This window comes from Myxocyprinus asiaticus, chromosome 18, assembly GCF_019703515.2.
Source record: "Myxocyprinus asiaticus isolate MX2 ecotype Aquarium Trade chromosome 18, UBuf_Myxa_2, whole genome shotgun sequence".
Classification (NCBI taxonomy): Eukaryota; Metazoa; Chordata; class Actinopteri; order Cypriniformes; family Catostomidae; genus Myxocyprinus; species Myxocyprinus asiaticus.
Window position 1 is genome coordinate 47,634,790 of NC_059361.1, and position 20,438 is coordinate 47,655,227.

General features: G+C 40.6%; 1 protein-coding gene across 1 annotated transcript in view; it reads right to left on the reverse strand.

Moving 5' to 3' along the window:
* LOC127456167 (DNA damage-binding protein 1-like) overlaps positions 1-20,438 on the reverse strand; it is a 79,562-nt gene that overhangs the window by 24,770 nt on the left and 34,354 nt on the right. The window contains exons 14-17 of the mRNA XM_051724516.1: positions 19,693-19,856; positions 9,513-9,620; positions 8,923-9,130; positions 8,041-8,136 (exon numbers count right to left, since the gene is read on the reverse strand). Of these exons, the coding sequence (XP_051580476.1) occupies positions 8,041-8,136; positions 8,923-9,130; positions 9,513-9,620; positions 19,693-19,856 (576 nt within the window). The remainder of the gene's footprint in view (positions 1-8,040; positions 8,137-8,922; positions 9,131-9,512; positions 9,621-19,692; positions 19,857-20,438) is intronic.

The following is a 20,438-nucleotide window of genomic DNA, read 5'->3' on the forward strand; positions in this document are numbered from 1 at the left end:
AAGACCCTGTGCAATGTTTCCCACAACAAGAGGAAATGCATAAACCAGACAGTTTGGCCATTCATTAGACAGTGCGTCCTGACCCAAGGGGTTGGATGCCTCCGTCTTTGCAAACCACAAGCGACAATGAGTGGTTGACTCTGACGGAAAAACATCACCTCTGCCTCGCCGAACCTCTGCCAAATTCCCTGCACTACCTTTGGATGGAGCCTCCACTCTCCTGGGTGAATCCGGCCCCTGGTAAGTGCATCTGCTACCTGGTTGGTTGACCCCAGAAGATGAACCGCTCTCAATGATGCAAGTTGGAGCAGACACGTTGTAAGAATCTTGAAAGTTGTAAAGACTTGCTGGACTTCGTGCCGCCTTGACAGTTCAGTTGGAACACTGCTGAGGTGTTGTCGGACTGGACCAACACATGACGCCCCTCTATGACTGGCATGAAATACTACATGGCCAGGTAAACTGCACGCAGCTCCAACAGATTGATATAGTCTGTGGTCTGAGCTGGTGTCCATCGGCTGCAGATGCCCCTCTGGTTCCATGTTGCTCCCCACCCTGTAAGGGAAGCGTCAGTCGTGACCACCTCGCAACGACAGGGAATGACACCCAGAGGCACCCTAGCCGCCAAGAACTTCACTCGAGTCCACCAACGCAATGAGCGAACACAGCGGTGAGAGATTACAATCAGATGATGGTGATGTCTGATGGGACTCAAACGTAAGCTGTTGTTCCACCTCTGGAGTGGTCTGAGGTGGAGTAAACCCAGTGGAATCACTGACGTAGCAGCAGTCAGCATGCCTATCAACTGTAGCAGCACCCCATACTGCAGGGACACACCGGGGCAGAAACAAGTTAGTAGTCATAAGATGTTGGTCACCCACACCTGTGAAAGTGTGGCAGACATTGCACAAGAATCCTGAGTCATTCCTACAAATGTAACGTATTGTGTCGGAACCAGACAAATCTTTGCATCGTTCACCGAGAGGCCCAGCTTCCGCACATGTTCCAGAAGAGACCTGGAGTCGTGCACAGCCGACCAAATAAGGCAGAATTCAAACTCCCCTTGACCACAGAGGAGACAGAACAGAATTCATGCATCTGATGAAGACACAAGGAGCCAGAGACAGACTGAATGGACGAACCTTGAACTGGTAGGCTTGGTTTTGAAAACTGAAATGCAAAAATGTTCTGTGACAGACAGCAATAGGAACATTAAAGTATACGTCTTTCAGGTCAACTCTCACAAACCAGTCTTCCCTCAACACAGACCGAAGAACGTCGGCTGTGCGTAACATCCGAAATGGGAGTGTTTTTAAAAACAAATTCAGACGTCTTAAATCAAGAACCAGGTGGACACCACCATCCTTCTTTGGAACAAGAAAATAAGCTGAATAAAACTAGTCTTTCTGAACGATGGGGTGAACCTTTTCTATGGCTCCCTTCAAAAGTGAACGGATTTCTTGTGAGAGAGCCTTCGAACGAACCACATTCCTGACCACCGTAGAAATGATTCTCGAAAACTTGGGCGGCTGGCGTTGGAACTGTAGAGTATACCCCTTGCTCAAGACACAGGAGTCTGGTGTTGTGTCCGTTCAGTATTCGAGCTGTTGCATCAAAAAATGACCGACTGCCGGTCTGAGCACTTCAGGCCTTAAGGTTTTGGTTTTTGTTGGTGGGGGGGTGGCGCGCTGTCCTGGTCCTCCCACTGACTGTTAATGAGATGGCCGAAAGCCACAAACATCCTCGACAACATGAGACCTTTGTGAGGCCAGTGACTGCTGGTTAGGGGGTTGACGGGAGCGTTGTTCTGGCACTGCATAGCGATGGCGAGCTTGAGCGGTCGGCGACCTAAACGTAGGATTACACTGCACCCGTCTCAGCTGACGAGAAGCCTGTGACAATTTCACCTTCCTTTCTAGCAGTTCCGGGACGTTCGGTCCAAAGAGTTGACCAGGAACATTGAGAGGTTCCTTAGGGTCTTTTTGCAGTCCTCAGGCAACCTTGCTTGGGCAAGCCACATTTGACAACATGCTGAGAGTTGTGTGGCGGTCAGCATGCCCAGCTCGCGGGTCACAGCAGAGCCATCTGCAGGAACTGAGGAACAGAGGGGTCGATGTTAGCTGACCCCAAGAAGTGGCAAGGAGTAGCTGGCAGATCGTAATTTCTGCAGGTTAAGTAAGCAACAGACTTTAAGGAGCGAATCTGTGCACCCGCACTGTGCTCTGGGACAGCGTACATTGCCTCGCAAAGCCTCGTCAGGTGACACCACCAAGGCTGCGACAGGTTGTTCAATTTCAGGCGTGCGACCCACGCCGATAGAATCTGCTAAACACACTCTGTACACGCAATTATGGTCTTACGGGACAATTCTTATCGATATATAGTGGAGGATGCTGCAGACCACCGTGATCTGACACACTTTGGCAGGACTGAACAGCATCACTCACTCAGGGTTCCCACTCTTTTCACGGCACAAATTTCCAGGACATTTTATGTACCCACTGGTGTAACATTCAAGCAAAAACACACAAGAGGTCATGATGCACTGTATATTGTGGCTACTGAATGGTTATTTTTTTTGGAATTCCATATTTGAACAGTTTAACATTTTATCAAAACGGTGAAAGTATAATTTTTCAACATAACCGCATTATTTTTGTCAAATGAAGTGCTGCACAACAGAACATAACAGATGCGAGATATTGCTTTAATTCATTATTAGTATTTAATCACAGTAAAAATTAAAGGTGCTGTAAGCGATTTTACCCATTCTAGAATTTCCACAAGCTGAGCCGTTAGGTTAGCCACACCCCCTTTTCCCAAAACGCAGCACTCCAAAGATACCAAATGAGCTTTATTAAGACCTTCAAGAGCAGAAACAGTTGTCAAAAAAAAAAAAAAAGAAAAAAAAAAAACAGCAGCAAAAAAGGGCCCTCACCTGACAACTGTTATGAGCCACATAACAAAAACGCATTATGCCTCAATAATCTGCTGCAACTACAACACTATGAGAACTGACTGACAGGCAGAAAGTGTCAGAGACCGGGGCCCACGGACACATTTTTGTTTGCTGTTTACAGAGTCTACAGCTGTCACAGAGACCGGTGAGATATCTCAGACACTTATTTCATAAATATCTTTCAGGGAGTAGAACATTTTTTTGCATACCTTTCCATGAAAAAAAAAAAAAAAGAAAAATCGCTTACAGCACCTTCAGATTACCATACTGTAGTAATATACTGTATTGTTGTCTTTTCCCCCTCATTTAAATCAAGCTTTTATTTTGGCCTTTCAGTGTGGTTTTGATGGTAGTTTAGTTTCTCAACTCTAGATAAGCAGTTCACTGCATGGAACAGTGTGATTATAAAACCCCAAAAAGCTGTGATACTTACAGTGGTGTGAAAAAGTGTTTGCCCCCTTCCTGATTTCTTATTTTTTTGCATGTTTGTCACACTTAAATGTTTCAGATCATCAAACAAGTTTAAATATTAGTCAAAGATAACAAGCAAACACAAAATGCAGTTTGTAAATGAAGGTTGTTATTATTACTGCCACACCTGTTCTCAATCAAGAAATCACTTAAATAGGACCTGCCTGACAAAGTGAAGTAGACCAAAAGATCTTCAAAAGCTAGACATCATGCCAAGATCCAAAGAAATTCAGGAACAAATGAGAAAGTAATTGAGATCTATCAGTCTGGAAAAGGTTATAAAGCCATTTATAAAGCTTTGGGACTCCAGAGAACCACAGTGAGAGCCATTATCCACAAATGGCGAAAACATGGAACAGTGGTGAACCTTCCCAGGAGTGGCCGGCCGACCAAAATTACCCCAAGAGCGCAGCGACGACTCATCCAAGAGGTTACAAAAGACCCCACAACAACATCCAAAGAACTGCAGGCCTCACTTGCCTCAGTTAAGGTCAGTGTTCATGACTCCACCATAAGAAAGAGACTGGGCAAAAATGGCCTGCATGTCAGAGTTCCAAGACAAAAACCACCTGCTGAGCAAAAAGAATATTAAGGCTCGTCTCATTTTTGCCAGAAAACATCTTGATGATCCCCAAGACTTTTGGGAAAATACTCTGTGGACTGACGAGACAAAATTTGAACTTTTTGGAAGGTGTGTGTCCCATTACATCTGGCGTAAAAGTAACACCGCATTTCAGAAAAAGAACATCATACCAACAGTAAAATATGGTGGTGGTAGTGTGATGGTCTGGGGCTGTTTTGCTGCTTCAGGACCTGGAAGACTTGCTGTGATAAATGGAACCATGAATTCTGCTGTCTACCAAAAAATCCTGAAGGAGAATGTCCGGCCATCTGTTCGTGACCTCAAGCTGAAGCGAACTTGGGTTCTTCAGCAGGACAATGATCCAAAACACACCAGCAAGTCCACCTCTGAATGGCTGAAGAAAAACAAAATTAAGACTGGAGTGGCCTAGTCAAAGTCCTGACCTGAATCCTATTGAGATGCTGTGGCATGACCTTAAAAAGGCAGTTCATGCTCGAAAACCCTCCAATGTGGCTGAATTACAACAATTCTGCAAAGATGAGTGGGCCAAAATTCAGCGCTGTAAAAGACTCATTGCAAGTTATCGCAAACGCTTGATTGCAGTTGTTGCTGCTAAGGGTGGCCAACCAGTTATTAGGTTTAGGGGGCAATCACTTTTTCACACAGGGCCATGTAGGTTTGGATTTTGTTTTCCCTTAATAATAACAACCTTCATTTAAAAACTGCATTTTGTGTTTACTTGTGTTATCTTTGACTAATATTTAAACTTGTTTGATGATCTGAAACATTTAAGTGTGACAAACATGCAAAAAAATAAGAAATCAGGAAGGGGGCAAACACTTTTTCACACCACTGTATATTCATTTTTAAGATATATGATAGCCATTTCTAAAACTCCAACATACCACAGAAAACACATTTTCTAATTTTCTGCTGTTATAAACACTAATGTAATACTAATACTTTCATACTAAATATTTTTACTAACATGCATTGCACTGGTTTACAAACAGACCACTGTAAAACCCTTATCTATCGACCACTATAATGAATAGCCTATAAGAGGAACGCCTATTTTGAAGCATGCATCACACGCAGATTATATATTTATTTTATAAAATCTCAGCCTTTTGTGGTTTAATCACACTAGAACATATCGCAATTGTAATTTGATTAATTATGCATTCAAATATTTACTTTCGTCCAAATTGTATCAAATTCTGTGACACTGCGTTTTATAGCTAATGCCATTTTTACGACTGGATGGTTGGGGCAGTGGTGGCTCAGCGGTTAAGGCTCTGGGTTACTGATCAGAAGGTCGGGGGTTCAAGCCCCAGCACCGCCAAGATGACACTGTTGGGCTCTTGACCCTATCTGCTCCAGGGGCGCCGTATCATGGCTGACCCTGCACTCTGACCCCAGCTTAGCTGGGATATGTGAAAAAAATAATTTCACTGTGTATGTGCAAATGTATAATGTGTGATAAATAAATATAATTATAAATATTAATTGGATTAAGAGATTCCGCATCACAAATTGTGTTAACCATGGTAAAAGTTGACTTCTTTTTTTCTCCCCAGTTTGTAATGCCCAGTTCCCAATGCGCTCTAAGTCCTCGTGGTGGCATAGTGACTTGCCTCAATCTGGGTGGCGGAGGACAAATCTCAGTTGCCTCCACGTCTGATACCGTCGACCCGCGCATCTTATCATGTGGCTTGTTGAGCAAGTTACCGCGGATATATAGTGCGTGTGGAGGCTTCACACTATTCTCCGCGGCATCCACGCACAACTCACCACGCGCCCCACCGAGAGCGAACCACATTTTAGCGACCACGAGGAGGTTACCCCATGTGACTCTACCCTCCCTAGCAACCGGGCCAATTTGGTTACTTAGGAGACCTGGCCAGAGTCACTCAGCACGCCCTGGATTCGAACTCGCGACTCCAGGGGTGGTAGTCAGTGTTTTTACTTGCTGAGCTACCCAGGCCCTGATGAATTGTTGAAAATTAATTCACATATGTAAACACTGCATCAACATGCTACCACCTCAGGCTTGAGATGTGAATTCATAAAAATAATAATCTGCGGTTCGACCACCGTCATTGTCTGAAGTTTACAACTCAAATGTTTTTGTAGTTATCACAACAGCAATGTTTGAACAAAAAAGTCATATGCATTTTATCAATACTTAAACCATTTCGTCGAAGCAAAGCAGATGACAGCAGAGAATGTTCGTGAAAGGGCTTGGTTCATAACAGTCAACTGCTGACGTTGTTTCACAATGCGTAGCCGGCAGCAGTGACAAAGCGATACGAATGTGTGTATTTGACACCTATCCCGAGTCCCGATCATTACCATGCTTTTGTACATGTAACAAAACTTGTTACTTGTTACACAGTCAAACAGTTTTATTTTACTAAAATATTTTCCAGGACTAATAATTATTTTCCAAAACATTTAAGATTTTTTTTTCCATTTTCCATGACTTTTCCATCACTGGAAAACTGCATTGCAAAATTCCAGGTTTTCCAGGAAGCGTGGGAACCCTGCTGACTACTGTGATCCAGACACCTGAATCATCTCTTTAATATGCCGAAAGGCTATAATGCCCTTTTCCATTATTTGATAATTATTTGATGAATTACTGCTGATATGATTGATATAAAATGTACACAAACATCATAAATACAATTCTTTTTACTGCCTTGTAACAGTTCAAGTACAGGCAAGGAGGCGGCGGGAACCGGCTGAACATTAAATGTAAGGTTTAATGTAAAACTCAACTTAAAACAACATAAAACAAGACAAACAGACACGGCCGCGTGCGTCTCTCTCTCTCTCTCGAACTGGTGTCTCTGGCTGCCCCTTATCTCGCTCTCCCACTAATCAGCTGATTCTGGCCATGCGCTCCTCCTCGTCACACTCCTCCCCCGCCCGATTCAGGCCGGGGCGCCACCAGTCTGACTAACTCCCCCCCCCCATATCTGGAGGGGAGACGCTGCCCTTCAGGCCGTTCTGTCAGCCGGTGGTCTACCCCGCCTCCTGTGAACCTTGGGGAGAGATGAGGGGAGGCATGGGGAGAGGGAACAGGTCAGCGGGGAGACACAGAGAGAGAAAGAGAAGAACTTGTTTGCCGGCTCCCGGACACGCTGTCGCCCGGTCCTCAACCGCTTCTCCGCCCTCTGACAGATGCCAGCGAATCCTCCAGCCCCTGGCGGACGGAACCGCACCTCCCCTTCTCGGCAGACAGTAGCGGATACTCCGGCTCTCGGCAGCGACCCCTCTGTCCCCAGGCATACGGCAGCAGCGAGGACTCCACAACAGCGCATCCCTCCCCCCTCTCGGGTTTTGGCACCACTGTAATAGTTCAAGGATGGGCAAGGAGGAGGCGGGAACCGGCTGAACAGTAAACGTAAGTTTTAATGTAAAACTCAACGTAAAACATAAAACGCGGCCACGTGCGTCTCTCTCTCGAACCGGGGTCTCCGGCTGCCCCTTATCTCGCTCTCCTGCTGATCAGCTGATTCAGTGCCGCCCGTGCTCCATCACGGCCCGGCCACACCCTCCTCCTCGTCACATGCCTGCTTTCATCTGGCAGTAACAGTGCCATCTAAATTGCGGCAGGCAATTTTTGTAATTGAAGCGCAATCCTATAAGTCATCTGTTTTACATAGAAAAGAGGCTTGTTTGTGTGGAAAAGCATGACATTGACATAATTTAAATACTTAAGACATAGTGCAATTTCTGCACTGATTGCAGCGAATAAACTTGATTGCAGGTGGTTAGTGAATAAGATGCCGAGTTTTGCGCTGAAATACCACAAGCAAGTGGTTTTTAGTAAATTCACACCCATCTTTTTTTCAAGATCATGAGTTCGGAGGCTTTTTCAAAAACAAGCTCTGATTAATTTAATCTGACGCCATGCATTTTCTTTTACATGAATCAATACATCACATCCATCCCTTGTATGTATTCTAGCCAAAGCCTCTATAAACCCTCCCCCCACTCCCCCCACACACACACTCACTTGGGTGACTCGTATAGTGGTACAGTTCTGATGTGGAGTTTCTGGATCTCATCAATGGTGCCGATGGTCAGAGTGCTGTTATTAGCCAGAGCCAAACTGAAATACCAGGACAAAATTACACTTATGATTCCAAAAATACAGTCATAAACACTTAATTTATTCTAAACGTGTTCACAGTAAAAGCTAAAGCACTCTGCTCCTTTACACACTTTAATGCAAAATAAAACCCATCATCACAATGAGCATGTAAATGACACTTTAAGAGGTGCACTCAGACATTTGTCCTTTGGACCCTATGCAGTGACATCTGGTGCATCAGCAGGTTTCTTTTCCTATGCTGGTTGTGCTGTCAAGACGACTTGGGGGAAATAGCTTTTAACATTCATATTTAAAAAAAAAAAAAAAAGAATTATTAATTGATCAAATTTGTGTTAATCATTTCTAAATTAATTCAATTCAAAGAGAATTTACGGAAGAACGGATGTACACATATTTTACACTCCATTCGCTTCAGTGGCTTAGTAATAGAGTACTGTAATAATAAAAGCTAGCTGTATTAAAATGGTACTAGGTAAATAAATATTTCATAAATAGACTAAACATTCCCATTTTGTCAGCAATTGCTTTTCATAGCAGTTATTTTTGCTCTACTTACCACCATTTCATCTTTAATATGTTGACTGTACTCTGAGATCAACAATATCAAAAGCTCAATATCCATCTAGAATTTCAATTCTAGACATTTGACCACAAAAGCTATCTTATCGGACAGTTTTTTTTGGACAAACAAATGTGAGAACAAAAAAATGCTTGTTTGAACAGGCCCATAGAAATGCATAGATCAAAAAATGTCGCTCTTGGTGTGAGTTTGAGTCGTTTTACCTGTCAGGGTATCCCTCAGAGTTGAGCGGGCACATGTAGTTCACCTCTTTAAGGTTGACGTTAGAGAATACCAGTTTGTGGTTGCTGGAATAGATGACGGTGGGTCGGTCTGAGCAGGCGAACACGTTTGATGTGGAAAGCGAGCGAAAGGTGCGCAGAACCGTCGGCTGAGTGCCAAGAGTCACCTTCTTACGTTCACTTAAAACTCCTGCACAGGAAAAAAAAAAAAAAAAAAAAAAAAAAAACAAAAAAAAAAAATCACACTCTTAGATCTGCAAAAGCTTCTGCATTATTACACTGTGTCCCCTGTCCTGAAAACAAACTATGATGTGCTAACAAACTCTAAATGGAACAATTCTGTCAACATTCAAGAAACATTAATCTTTTGAATCAATTAATCTTTTCAACAATTATGGATAGACCCTGCACATAAAAGAATAACGTGCACTGTTGAATCGTTTACAGTAAGACCAGCAATATGTATTAAGAAAGTACATTTTGATTTCATAAAAGATCTTCACAAAAGTGTTTAGAGAAACTAAGTTGATTTTTATTGTGGTTGGGTGTTTGAGTGTGTGTGTTTGTTTAACCTGTTTGAATGTCCAGTCCGAAATAGAAGAGTGCTCCGTCTCCCAGAGCACACAGCAGATAATGAGTGCCCTCAAAAGTCGTCATGAGGATTGAACGAGGAATGATCTCTACAAGACACACAGACATCACAAAATGTAACAAAAAAACTAACAAAAAAGCTAATTTAATGAAATGGGGCACTGAGTTTGACAACTGTGGATTAGAGCACGAGTTTAATATTATGGGTCCTCTTTTAAGAGCACTATGCCTTATGCACAGCGCTATGTGATTCGTCATATGCGCAAATTCAATGGGCATGGCCATGAAGTTTTTATATTTTCATGCAAGCTAAGTCTAGGTGCAAGTGGGTTGGGTCAAGGGCAGTTTAGGTGTAAGGTTCTTCCCCGTTATTGCAACATCTGTGGCCTATTATATATTCCATTTGGTAGTGTAAATGGGCTGTATACAATGCATCCCCACCTGTGACAATACAGATTGCTTATTATTATTATTTTTTTTAAATAATTTTCAAAGGTCAAAAACCAAATGTAGGTCACAAAGAAAAAGGTCTAAAGTACCAACGAGAAACGTGACCTTAATTTAATCACACATAAACAGTAGTCAAAATCTAGATTTTTAAGAGTCCAAAAATAACCTATTATTTAGTAAAAGCGAAACATGTGGCTCTTGAATTTGTGAAATACGTATATCTATGGATTTGTGGATTTTCGTTGTTGATATTCAAATGTACAGTTATATGAAAGATACATGACAAATAAAGAAATAAAATATAAAAGGAGTGCATTTTTAACCATCTTCAAAAGTAGAGGTCGACCTATTATCGGCCTGGCCGACAATCGGATCCGATATTCCTAATTTTTCTAATTATCGGAATCGTTATTTTGTCTGCTCTGATTGCCAATTAAATACATTTTCAAATGCGCTCTGTTGGCTCTGATGTCTACGCCTCTCTGAAAGGTTACTGCTTTTAGTTTGGCTCTATGTCCTGCCACAGTATTATCAGACTGGTTATATGTCACGAGTAAATGGCCAAACAACACCGTACTCCGTATTCATGGGGGAGAGGTTAGAAAGAGGAAAGCAGCGAGAGAAAGATGCATCACTGAGAGGACAAGCTGTTTTCAAAAGGTAAGAATGCATATACTGAAGTTGCAATAAACATCACAATCATTATAATCCATTTCAATGATGACTATATCCAGTTTAAATTTTTGGGGGGGGGGGGGGGGGGGCTTATGGTACCTGAAAATGCCTGTACTTATGTGTAGCAAACTAGCAGGAAAAAAGGACATTGGTAAGCGACTTTTCAGGATCCCCCGCTTAAAAAAGGGCAAAAGTGATAAAGGTTAAATATTAATTGTTACCATACTACGAACGTTAGCTATCTCTAGTTATATTAGCACCAACGTTACACAAAAATATCACTGCATAAACTCAATGAACATTACTGCTATCTTTTACTGCAATGGAGTGCATTATGCGGGGTGGCAGAGATAAGGACTGATTTAACAGAGTACTCGCCCATATGAGTTGGTGTTTTTACATGTTATAACTGATGATGGCATTAATAGTGGTAGCTAGCTAATCAATGTTAGGAGGTTCAGCAAACGTATCGTCAACTTTGCTAGAGTTTAATCTTTCTCCTCCGTTGTGAATAAAATCCCGTTGCCCTTTTTTCACTTGACTAAACAGGCTTTGAAAAAAATATGTTATGTTGTTTTCCAGTATTTTTAAAAATATAATATTGAAATGTTCTGTTTTGCAGTATTTCACTAAACACGTTCATAGGCATTTAAAGGACGTTTTGTGCTGGAATTTGTTTTAGTGTAAAATTTGACACTACAATTTTAATTTTTACTGCAAATGTATATCGGCCCAAAATATCGGTTATCAGTCATCTTGATTACAAATAATCGTTATCGGCCCTGAAAAAACAATATCGGTCGACCCCTATTTAAAAGACTTTCCATTTCGTGGTCATTATGGATGAAAGACATTACAAACAACATCTCTTTAAAAGAGAAAATAAGGCTTTGCCTTTGTAGACAAAAGACATGCCGACGCATCTGGTAAAGGAACATAGTGAGCAACGATGCTCCTTGGTTTTTACGGTGCATTATGTGAATTTTTAGGGTGCAACTTTTCAGTGCACTGTAACGATTTTGAGATCGAGACCGTGCCCTGACTACTGAACTAAGGAGATGATTGAGACGCATCCAAAGTCCCTTTCAAGGCAAGTCAGTCCACACTGCGGCCATCTTTGGAACACCCGCAGGCAGTCATTTTCTATGGATACAAGCGGCATGAAATTACAGCTCCTATCCACTTGAATCGAGAAACACAGAAATCTCCAAAATGGTTGGTCAAGATTACGATCAAAGAACATTTCAAATCAGCAGTAAAATCTGACAACAATGGAATCATAAATTGTGTTTCTTTAGCTCAGACCACACAAAAAAAACTGCTATTTTTCAGGCTGGTCCGGCTAACGCACATGCGCGTTCGAGTTAACTGACAGGCGATGTCTGTATCTAAAAAGTGACTGGCTATTTTACTTGAAAGGCGGGACTTCCTTTTCTACATCTGCCATATTGGGTGTTCCAATTTCACCCATTCATTTTAAAACAAGTGTTGGGCTTTAATGTCCATCTTGGGCTAAACTTTTTTTTTTTTTTTTGCCCATACTGTTCCAAAGGTGTTGGCGAAAAAGTAACTTTGTTAATTATAGCACCACCTAGTGTAAGATGGATGTGTGTATGCAGAGGGGCTAGTAGTGGGGAGGACTTAGTGTCCTATCCAGACATAAGATTTCAGCAACAAGCAATCTGTCTGTCCACACTAAATGAGACACGACAACATGATATTCATTCACTAAAATCATGATAAATAAAAAAATAAAAATAAAGAAAAACAGAAAACGCAGAACATTCTGTTGATTGAACGGAATTCTTTTTCTCACTGAAGCAGTGTATGGACACTCTATGGCAAGCACCAAAGGGGATACATATACAAATCACACACAGAACAAAGTTACTTTATGTTGTTATTTTGCCAATCTGCATGTGACAGGGAAGCAGAGAGAAAATCAGAGGGAGCCAGCCAGTATGTCTCCCCTCTGCCATTCTGAAACGGGGGGTGTGTGTGTGTGTGTGTGTGAGAGAGACAGCTCTGACTGAAGAGACCGAGACCTCAAGAACAACAGTCGGCTGGTGTGACACCCTCGGCCAAAATCAAGTTGTTTTGGACCAGCTATTGAGCTGACAGCTTTAATACACTGTTATGAGGATGTTAGACCCATGAAAGTTCATTTGTAGACGGGGCTGTCAGGCGCTACGTAGCAGAAAGAGAAACCAAGTCAAAGAGAGAATGCCCTGTGGCTCATCACATCTGGTTAAAACACAGTTTTAGGGCCATCCCACCAAGTATGGGATCTCTTCCATTTACAGTCTCTGACACCCAAACACTTTTAGGTCAGAAAAAAGCATAATACTAAAATACAGTACAAATACAGTTGAGTTTCAGCACTTTTGGTGTTTAGAGCCCTAATGATGCATTCTAGAGCTTTGCAGATGCTGACAAACTAAAAATTTGATTTAGGTATTGCATGAACTGAAGAGTGTACAAATAGTGTATTTTTGGACTATCAAAAAGCAAGATATAATGGATATAACGGATCTAGAAAATAATGGATTACTAAATATTTATCCATGGTAAAGCTGAAATATGTCATTTCTGCGCAACCGAATGGAATTGCAAAAATATAATTTTCAAAGGAAAAACTGAAAAACCACTCATCTGCCATTGATCAAAAAAAGAGATAGTCCCACCCTAAACTCACACCACTGGTTGAGTAATATTGTTGGGGCGGGTCCAAGAGAGTTGCTCCAAACAAACAGAGAATTTTCATAGTGACAGTGTTTAAAGTTTTCAAGAAAATTATCCTATGAATGGATTACTCATTGTTGTATCTGCATATTAAGCTGGGACAGAAGTATTTTAAAACTGGAAAAAGTTACATACTTCAGCTTTAATATTTTGGCTTTCATAATTATTTGTTTATCTTTCTTCAGAAAAAGTAATAAAATCAAAAAATTTCAGACAGGGAAGTTTCAGAAATGTGGTTGATTTAACACAGAATAAGCCTAAAGTCTGAACTTAGAAACAGAATTTCAAAGACAAACTTCAAATGGACTCATCAATTATACAAGGACAGAATTTAGAAATGTTTCTAAAGAAAGTGACAGTTTTAATTCAATTATATATAAAAACCTGAGCACAGAGGGAGAACAATTGAAATATGTTAAAATGCATCTCAAGGAATGTAGTTGTTGAGAAACTACAATAATGTAAAACTGAGTTTTAAAAGTAAAAAAGTAGTTAATAAAGGCATGTTTTCCACACTATACTCCAACATAGTACAAAGCAGAAACAAACAGCAATATTTACTGTATAGTTTTACCAAAACATTTTAATATGAAATATTCCACATGGAGCTTTCCATAAGCAATTTTAATGATGCGCAAGTCGTTGAATTGAGATTCATTAAAACAAACAGTTCAAACTAATTCATGAAAAGCTTCCCAATTCAAACTCTGTTTTTGAGTAAATATGGAGAGCAACTTAATTCACATTTATGTTCTTGACCTTGATATAGGGTTCGTACATATCCATACATATGGATCCATACATAGCCTATGAATAAACAACTATCCACACCTGTGGCTTTTTAAATTGCAATTAGTGTCTGTGTATAAATAGACAATGAGTTTGTTAGCTCTCACATGGATGCACTGAGCAGGCTAGATACTGAGCCATGGGGAGCAGAAAAGAACTGTCAAAAGACCTGCGTAACAAGGTAATGGAACTTTATAAAGATGGAAAAGGATATCAAAATATATCCAAAGCCTTGAAAATGCCAGTCAGTACTGTTCAATCACTTATTAAAAAGTGGAAAATTCAGGGATCTCTTGATACCAAGCCAAGGTCAGGTAGACCAAGAAAGATTTCAGCCACAACTGCCAGAAGAATTTTTCGGGATACAGAGAAAAACCCACAGGTAACCTCAGGAGAAATACAGGCTGCTCTGGAAAAAGACGGTGTGGTTGTTTCAAGGAGCACAATACTACAATACTTGAACAAAAATGAGCTGCATGGTCGAGTTGCCAGAAAGAAGCCAATGCCACAAAAAAAGCCCGGTTACAATATGCCCGACAACACCTTGACATGCCTCACAGCTTCTGGCACACTGTAATTTGGAATGACGAGACCAAAATAGAGCTTTATGGTCACAACCATAAGCGCTATGTTTGGAGAGGGGTCAACAAGTATTGTGCGAGGAAAAAGGTGAAGCTTGCAAGCCGAAGAACACCATCACAACCGTGAAGTATGGGGGTGGCAGCATCATGTTTTGGGGGTGCTTTGCTGCAAGAGGGACTGGTGCACTTCACAAAATAGATGGTATCATGATGGAAAATTATGTGGATATATTGAAGCAAAATCTCAAGACATCAGTCAGGAAGTTAAAGCTCGGTCGCAAATGGGTCTTCCAAATTGACAATGACCCCAAGCATACCTCCAAAGTTGTGGCAAATTGGCTTAAGGACAACAAAGTCTAGGTATTGGAGTGGCCATCACAAAGCCCTGACCTCAATCTGACAGAAAATTTGTGGGCAGAACTGAAAAAGCACGTGCGAGCAAGGAGGCCTATAAACCTGACTCAGTTACACCAGTTCTGTCTGGAGGAATGGTCCAAAATTCCAGCAACTTATTGTGAGAAGCTTGTGGAAGGCTACCCAAAATGTTTGACCCAAGTTTAAATTGTTTAAGGCAATCCTATCAAATACTAACAAAGTTTATGTAAACTTCTGACCCACTGGGAATGTGATGAAAGAAATAAAAGCTGAAATAAATCATTCACATTCTTAAAATAAACTAGTGATCCCAACTGACCTAAGACGGGGAATGTTTTCTACGATTAAATATCAGGAATTGTGAAAAACTGAGTTTAAATGTATTTGGCTAAGGTGTATGTAAACTTCTGTCTTCAACTGACTATAAACTGGGTTCCTACAGCTTAAGGCAAGTTAGATTTAAGACTTAAGACTTTTTTTAATGCCACACAGAATTAAATTTAAGACCAACTTTAAAATAGCCAAAATTGAAGAAAAAACGACATCAAATATTTAGGGTTAGGGACAATTTTGCCCAAATGTTTATTGTAACATAAAACATGACTTTTTTTGCTCCAGTGAAAAAGTTAGATGATCTACTTCAAATGTTTATTTTTTTTAATTTTTTTATATCACTTTCTAGAGTGGAAAACAATAACATAAAACAACAATCATGAATCATCAGTAAAAAGGCACAATTGCCTGAGAACTATAATTCTCGTATTCGTTATGCGCTTTAATGGCGGTATGCCTTTAATGTATATTCAAAATACACAACTAAAAAAGCCAATAATAACGTGTCACCTAAATATGTCAGAATAAGTCTCAACTCCCTCATTTGACTTGTATGATTGGTGTTTTGTCATTGCGTTCAGACACCACAATACCTCTGCTTTCAGTGTAAGTGTACACCTGAATGTTATCCAGAGATCTGTTGCTGCTTACCCTTTTGCTGGTATCGGAGATGGGGGTAGAGGCATGGTGGAGACGAGGGTGGAACAGAACTGGGAAATACCTGCCGTCTGTTGGCGGGTTGACTTGGCAGCTTTCTGATTCTCACTCTACATGTGGGATTCCACAGCCTTGATTCCCATCGTGCCGTTTGAAACACTTCCTGCACAAAATACACTGTGCCTCGTACACATTGCCTGGTACCGGTTTCAGACATGCCACGAAATCTTGGTTGAATAGCCAGTTTTCATTGAATTTGCACATCCCCATGTCGTCGCTAGCAAGGAGACAGTGCATCTGCTCTGAGCATCCTGGCCGCAAACTCAAAATATGAGTGTTGTTGGTTCCGCTATCCTGATCTGCGCGACGTTAATGTGAGACACATTTGGTAAATTATATTTTTTTAAAAAATTATATTACCAATTATTTTGAGATTTTAAATTGCAATGTCAGGAAAAAAACTATTCATAAAATCCTAGTTCCCATGCCTTAGCATTTTTAAGACTTTTGAAAGATTAAGTCATTTTAATACCAATTAAGGCCTTATTTTTAGATTAATGAATTCAATGCCTTTTAAGACTTTAAGGATCCACGGGAACCCTGTATACAGTGCATCCGGAAAGTATTCACAGTGCTTCACTTTTTCCACATTTTGTTATGTTATAGCCTTATTCCAAAATGGATTAAATTCATTATTTTCCTCAAAATTCTACAAACAATACCCCATAATGACAACATGAAAGAAGTTTGTTTGAAATCTTTGCAAATTTATTAAAAATAAAAAACGAAAAAAAAAAAAAAAAAAAATCACATGAACATAAGTATTCACAGCCTTTGCCATGACACTCAAAATTGAGCTCAGGTGCATCCTGTTTCCACTGATCATCCTTGAGATGTTTCTACAACTTGATTGGAGTCCACCTGTGGTAAATTCAGTTGATTGGACATGATTTGGAAAGGCACACACCTGTCTATATAAGGTCCCACAGTTAACAGTGCATGTCAGAGCACAAACCAAGCCATGTCTGTAGACCTCCGAGACAGGATTGTATCGAGGCACAGATCTGGGGAAGGATACAGAAAAATTTCTGCAGCATTGAAGGTCCCAATGAGCACAGTGGCCTCCATCATCCGTAAATGGAAGAAGTTTGGAACCACCAGAACTCTTCCTAGAGCTGGCCGCCCGGCCAAACTGAGCGATCGGGGGAGAAGGGCCTTAGTCAGGGAGGTGACCAAGAACCCGATGGTCACTCTGACAGAGCTCCAGCATTTCTCTGTGGAGAGAGGAGAACCTTCCAGAAGAACAACCATCAATCAGGCCTGTATGGTAGAGTGGCCAGACGAAAGCCACTCCTCAGTAAAAGGCACATGACAGCCCACCTGGAGTTTGCCAAAAGGCACCTGAAGGACTCTCAGACCATGACAAACAAAGATTGAACTCTTTGGCCTGAATGGCAAGCGTCATGCCTGGAGGAAACCAGGCACCGCTCATCACCTGGCCAATACCATCCCTACAGTGAAGCATGGTGGTGGCAGCATCATGCTGTGGGGATGTTTTTCAGCAGCAGGAACTGGGAGACTAGTCAGGATCGAGGGAAAGATGAATGCAGCAATGTACAGAGACATCCTTGATGAAAACCTGCTCCAGAGTGCTCTGGACCTCAGACTGGGGCGAAAGTGCATCTTCCAACAACGACCCTAAGCACACAGCCAAGATAACAAAGGAGTGGCTACGGGACAACTCTGTGAATGTCCTTGAGCGGCCCAGCCAGAGCCCAGACTTGAACCCGATTGAACATCTCTGGAGAGATCTGAAAATGGCTGTGCACTGACGCTCACCTGATGGAGCTTGAGAGGTCCTGCAAAGAAGAATGGGAGAAACTGCCCAAAAATAGGTGTGCCAAGCTTGTAACATCATACTCAAAAAGACTTGAGGCTGTAATTGGTGCCAAAGGTGCTTCAACAAAGTATTGAGCAAAGGCTGTGAATAATTATGTACATGCGATTTTTTTTTTCGTTTTTTATTTTTAATACATTTGCAAAGATTTCAAACAAACTTCTTTCACGTTGTCATTATGGGGTATCGTTTGTAGAATTTTGAGGAAAATAATGAATTTAATCCATTTTGGAATAAGGCTGTAACATAACAAAATGTGGAAAAAGTGAAGCGCTGTGAATACTTTCCGGATGCACTGTATATAATCAAGCTTTAGACACTTAGGACAAAAGACATTTTTCACAGACTGTGATGATGCGTTTCCACCTTATTTAGCAATATATGATCATTTTTTTAAATACTGAGCGTAAGTTTATAACATTATGCTTTGTGTTAGATTACCCTGGAATTAGTTTAAAAAAAAATTAATTACCACAGCTGCAAGGATGTTTCTATTACAGTTTGTTTGTTTTTAAAGCCATGCCAGCTTCTATGGCTATTTCCATGGCGATAAATGTGTAAGGAATTCTATAAAAGGTTTTCGAAATCAATTTTTCCTAAAAACTCTAAAATTGCGTTCGGTTTGACTTTGTTAAAAATGTCTTCCAGAGTGCTTGTTTCTATTACAGCTGCTGAGAGAGTGACAGTACATTTGTCATCTTCTCCCATCTGACTGTCTTTATCCACTGCTCTCTATTTTTTTTTCTTCTGGAAAGTCATTCAAATGTAATAGTGGATTTTTTCTTTTGGTCATGGAGCAAACGGGTAAGTGAAAATAAGATTTGCTGTGATCTCCCATTCACCGCTGTCGAAGTTTACCCTGCAAACATTTACTTCCACGTTCCAAAACCCGGAGTGTGAAAAAGGTTTACTGAGGGACTTGTACACAACTATTACACAAGGTGCAAACATTCATTGATGCTCAAAAAGACAACACATTACTATATGTTAATATCTGTAATGTAGACTCCAAAGAGCAGTACTAAATAAAAAAAAATATTTTATCTCTTATATTTATATAAATTATGAAAGGGGTGTGAACAATGATGAGACAAAAGGGAATGCAAACTTATCTTAACTATATATATTCTGTTTATTAAACCTCAGATTAATGGGTTATCAGCTGTCTTCCTTTTCTTCTGCTTTCTATCTTGTTTCTGAACAAAAATCTAAATCGGGAAAATCTGATTTGGCTACTAAAAACAGCCATTTGGCTCCTTAATGTTTCAGTTTAGGAGCCAATGGCTCCTAAGTAATTTTATTTAGTCTGGAGCCCTGTATTGACCCTGGCTGGCCAGTTGATAGCCCTGGCCTGATAGTGGAAAAGCAGCTATTTATGTGCACGCACTCGTGAACTAATCCTAAACTCAGGATCAAATTCTAAGTTGACAGAGAAGGTTTATATTGAGTGTTGTGGTATCATTTAAACTGGGTTGGATTAGTTTGCTTTTGTCAACTTGAAACCAATCCAATTAATCAGAGTTTGTTCATCAAGCTTTGCGGTACAGGCCCGTGGTGGATAAAGCAGACAATATTATACTACATTTATAAAAGCAGAAATTTTGTAACAGCCTGCACTGTTTGCAGAATTTATTCTCTGGTGGGACAAATGTGAAATCTCACCTCCTCCCAGCATCTCTTTATGCAGCGTGCTGAAGCAGGGTAACTTGAGCAGACGAGCTGAGATGTCTGTCCAGAGCCCAACCGCGCAGATGCTAGACTCACCTGCGCAGTCACCCAGAGGAGTAATGTCCAGACACGCCACCTCATGCTCCATCTCTGTACAACTGCAGGAGACAAAAAAAAACACAAACACAACATGCACAATCACAAATACAGAATTGAAAAATAACAACATTGTTTTCAATCATATTTAAGAAAACAGCCTGCGGGTGGTCAATTTTAGGCCAACTGAAAGAGGATTGAGTTTGATTCTTCTCAAGAGGACTCAAATGTGAGTAACTCTTTCAATTGGTAGTAGATGGGAAAACATGACTTCAATAGGAGACAAAAGGCATCTCTTTCTAATAGGGCTGTCATGATACCAAAATTTCAGTAGTCGGTACCAATACCACAAAAATTTCACAATTCTCGATACCAATTTTGATAAAAAATAAATAAGTAATATGATATTGAACACACTCCCTTTAGCCTATTTAACCAAGTTAAATGTATCAATGTAAATAATAAATGTAAAAAATGGGAAAGTGAACCAATTAAGGCCACGTACCATGTAAGCCCACTTACTGTTTTATTTTTAAATATAAAAAAGACAGAAAGAAAGAGAAAAAAAAATGTTGCAGAGGAAATGCACACATTTGTTGGTGTCATTTTACTTTTTATTTGGAGCCAATCAAATGTTTCGTTCT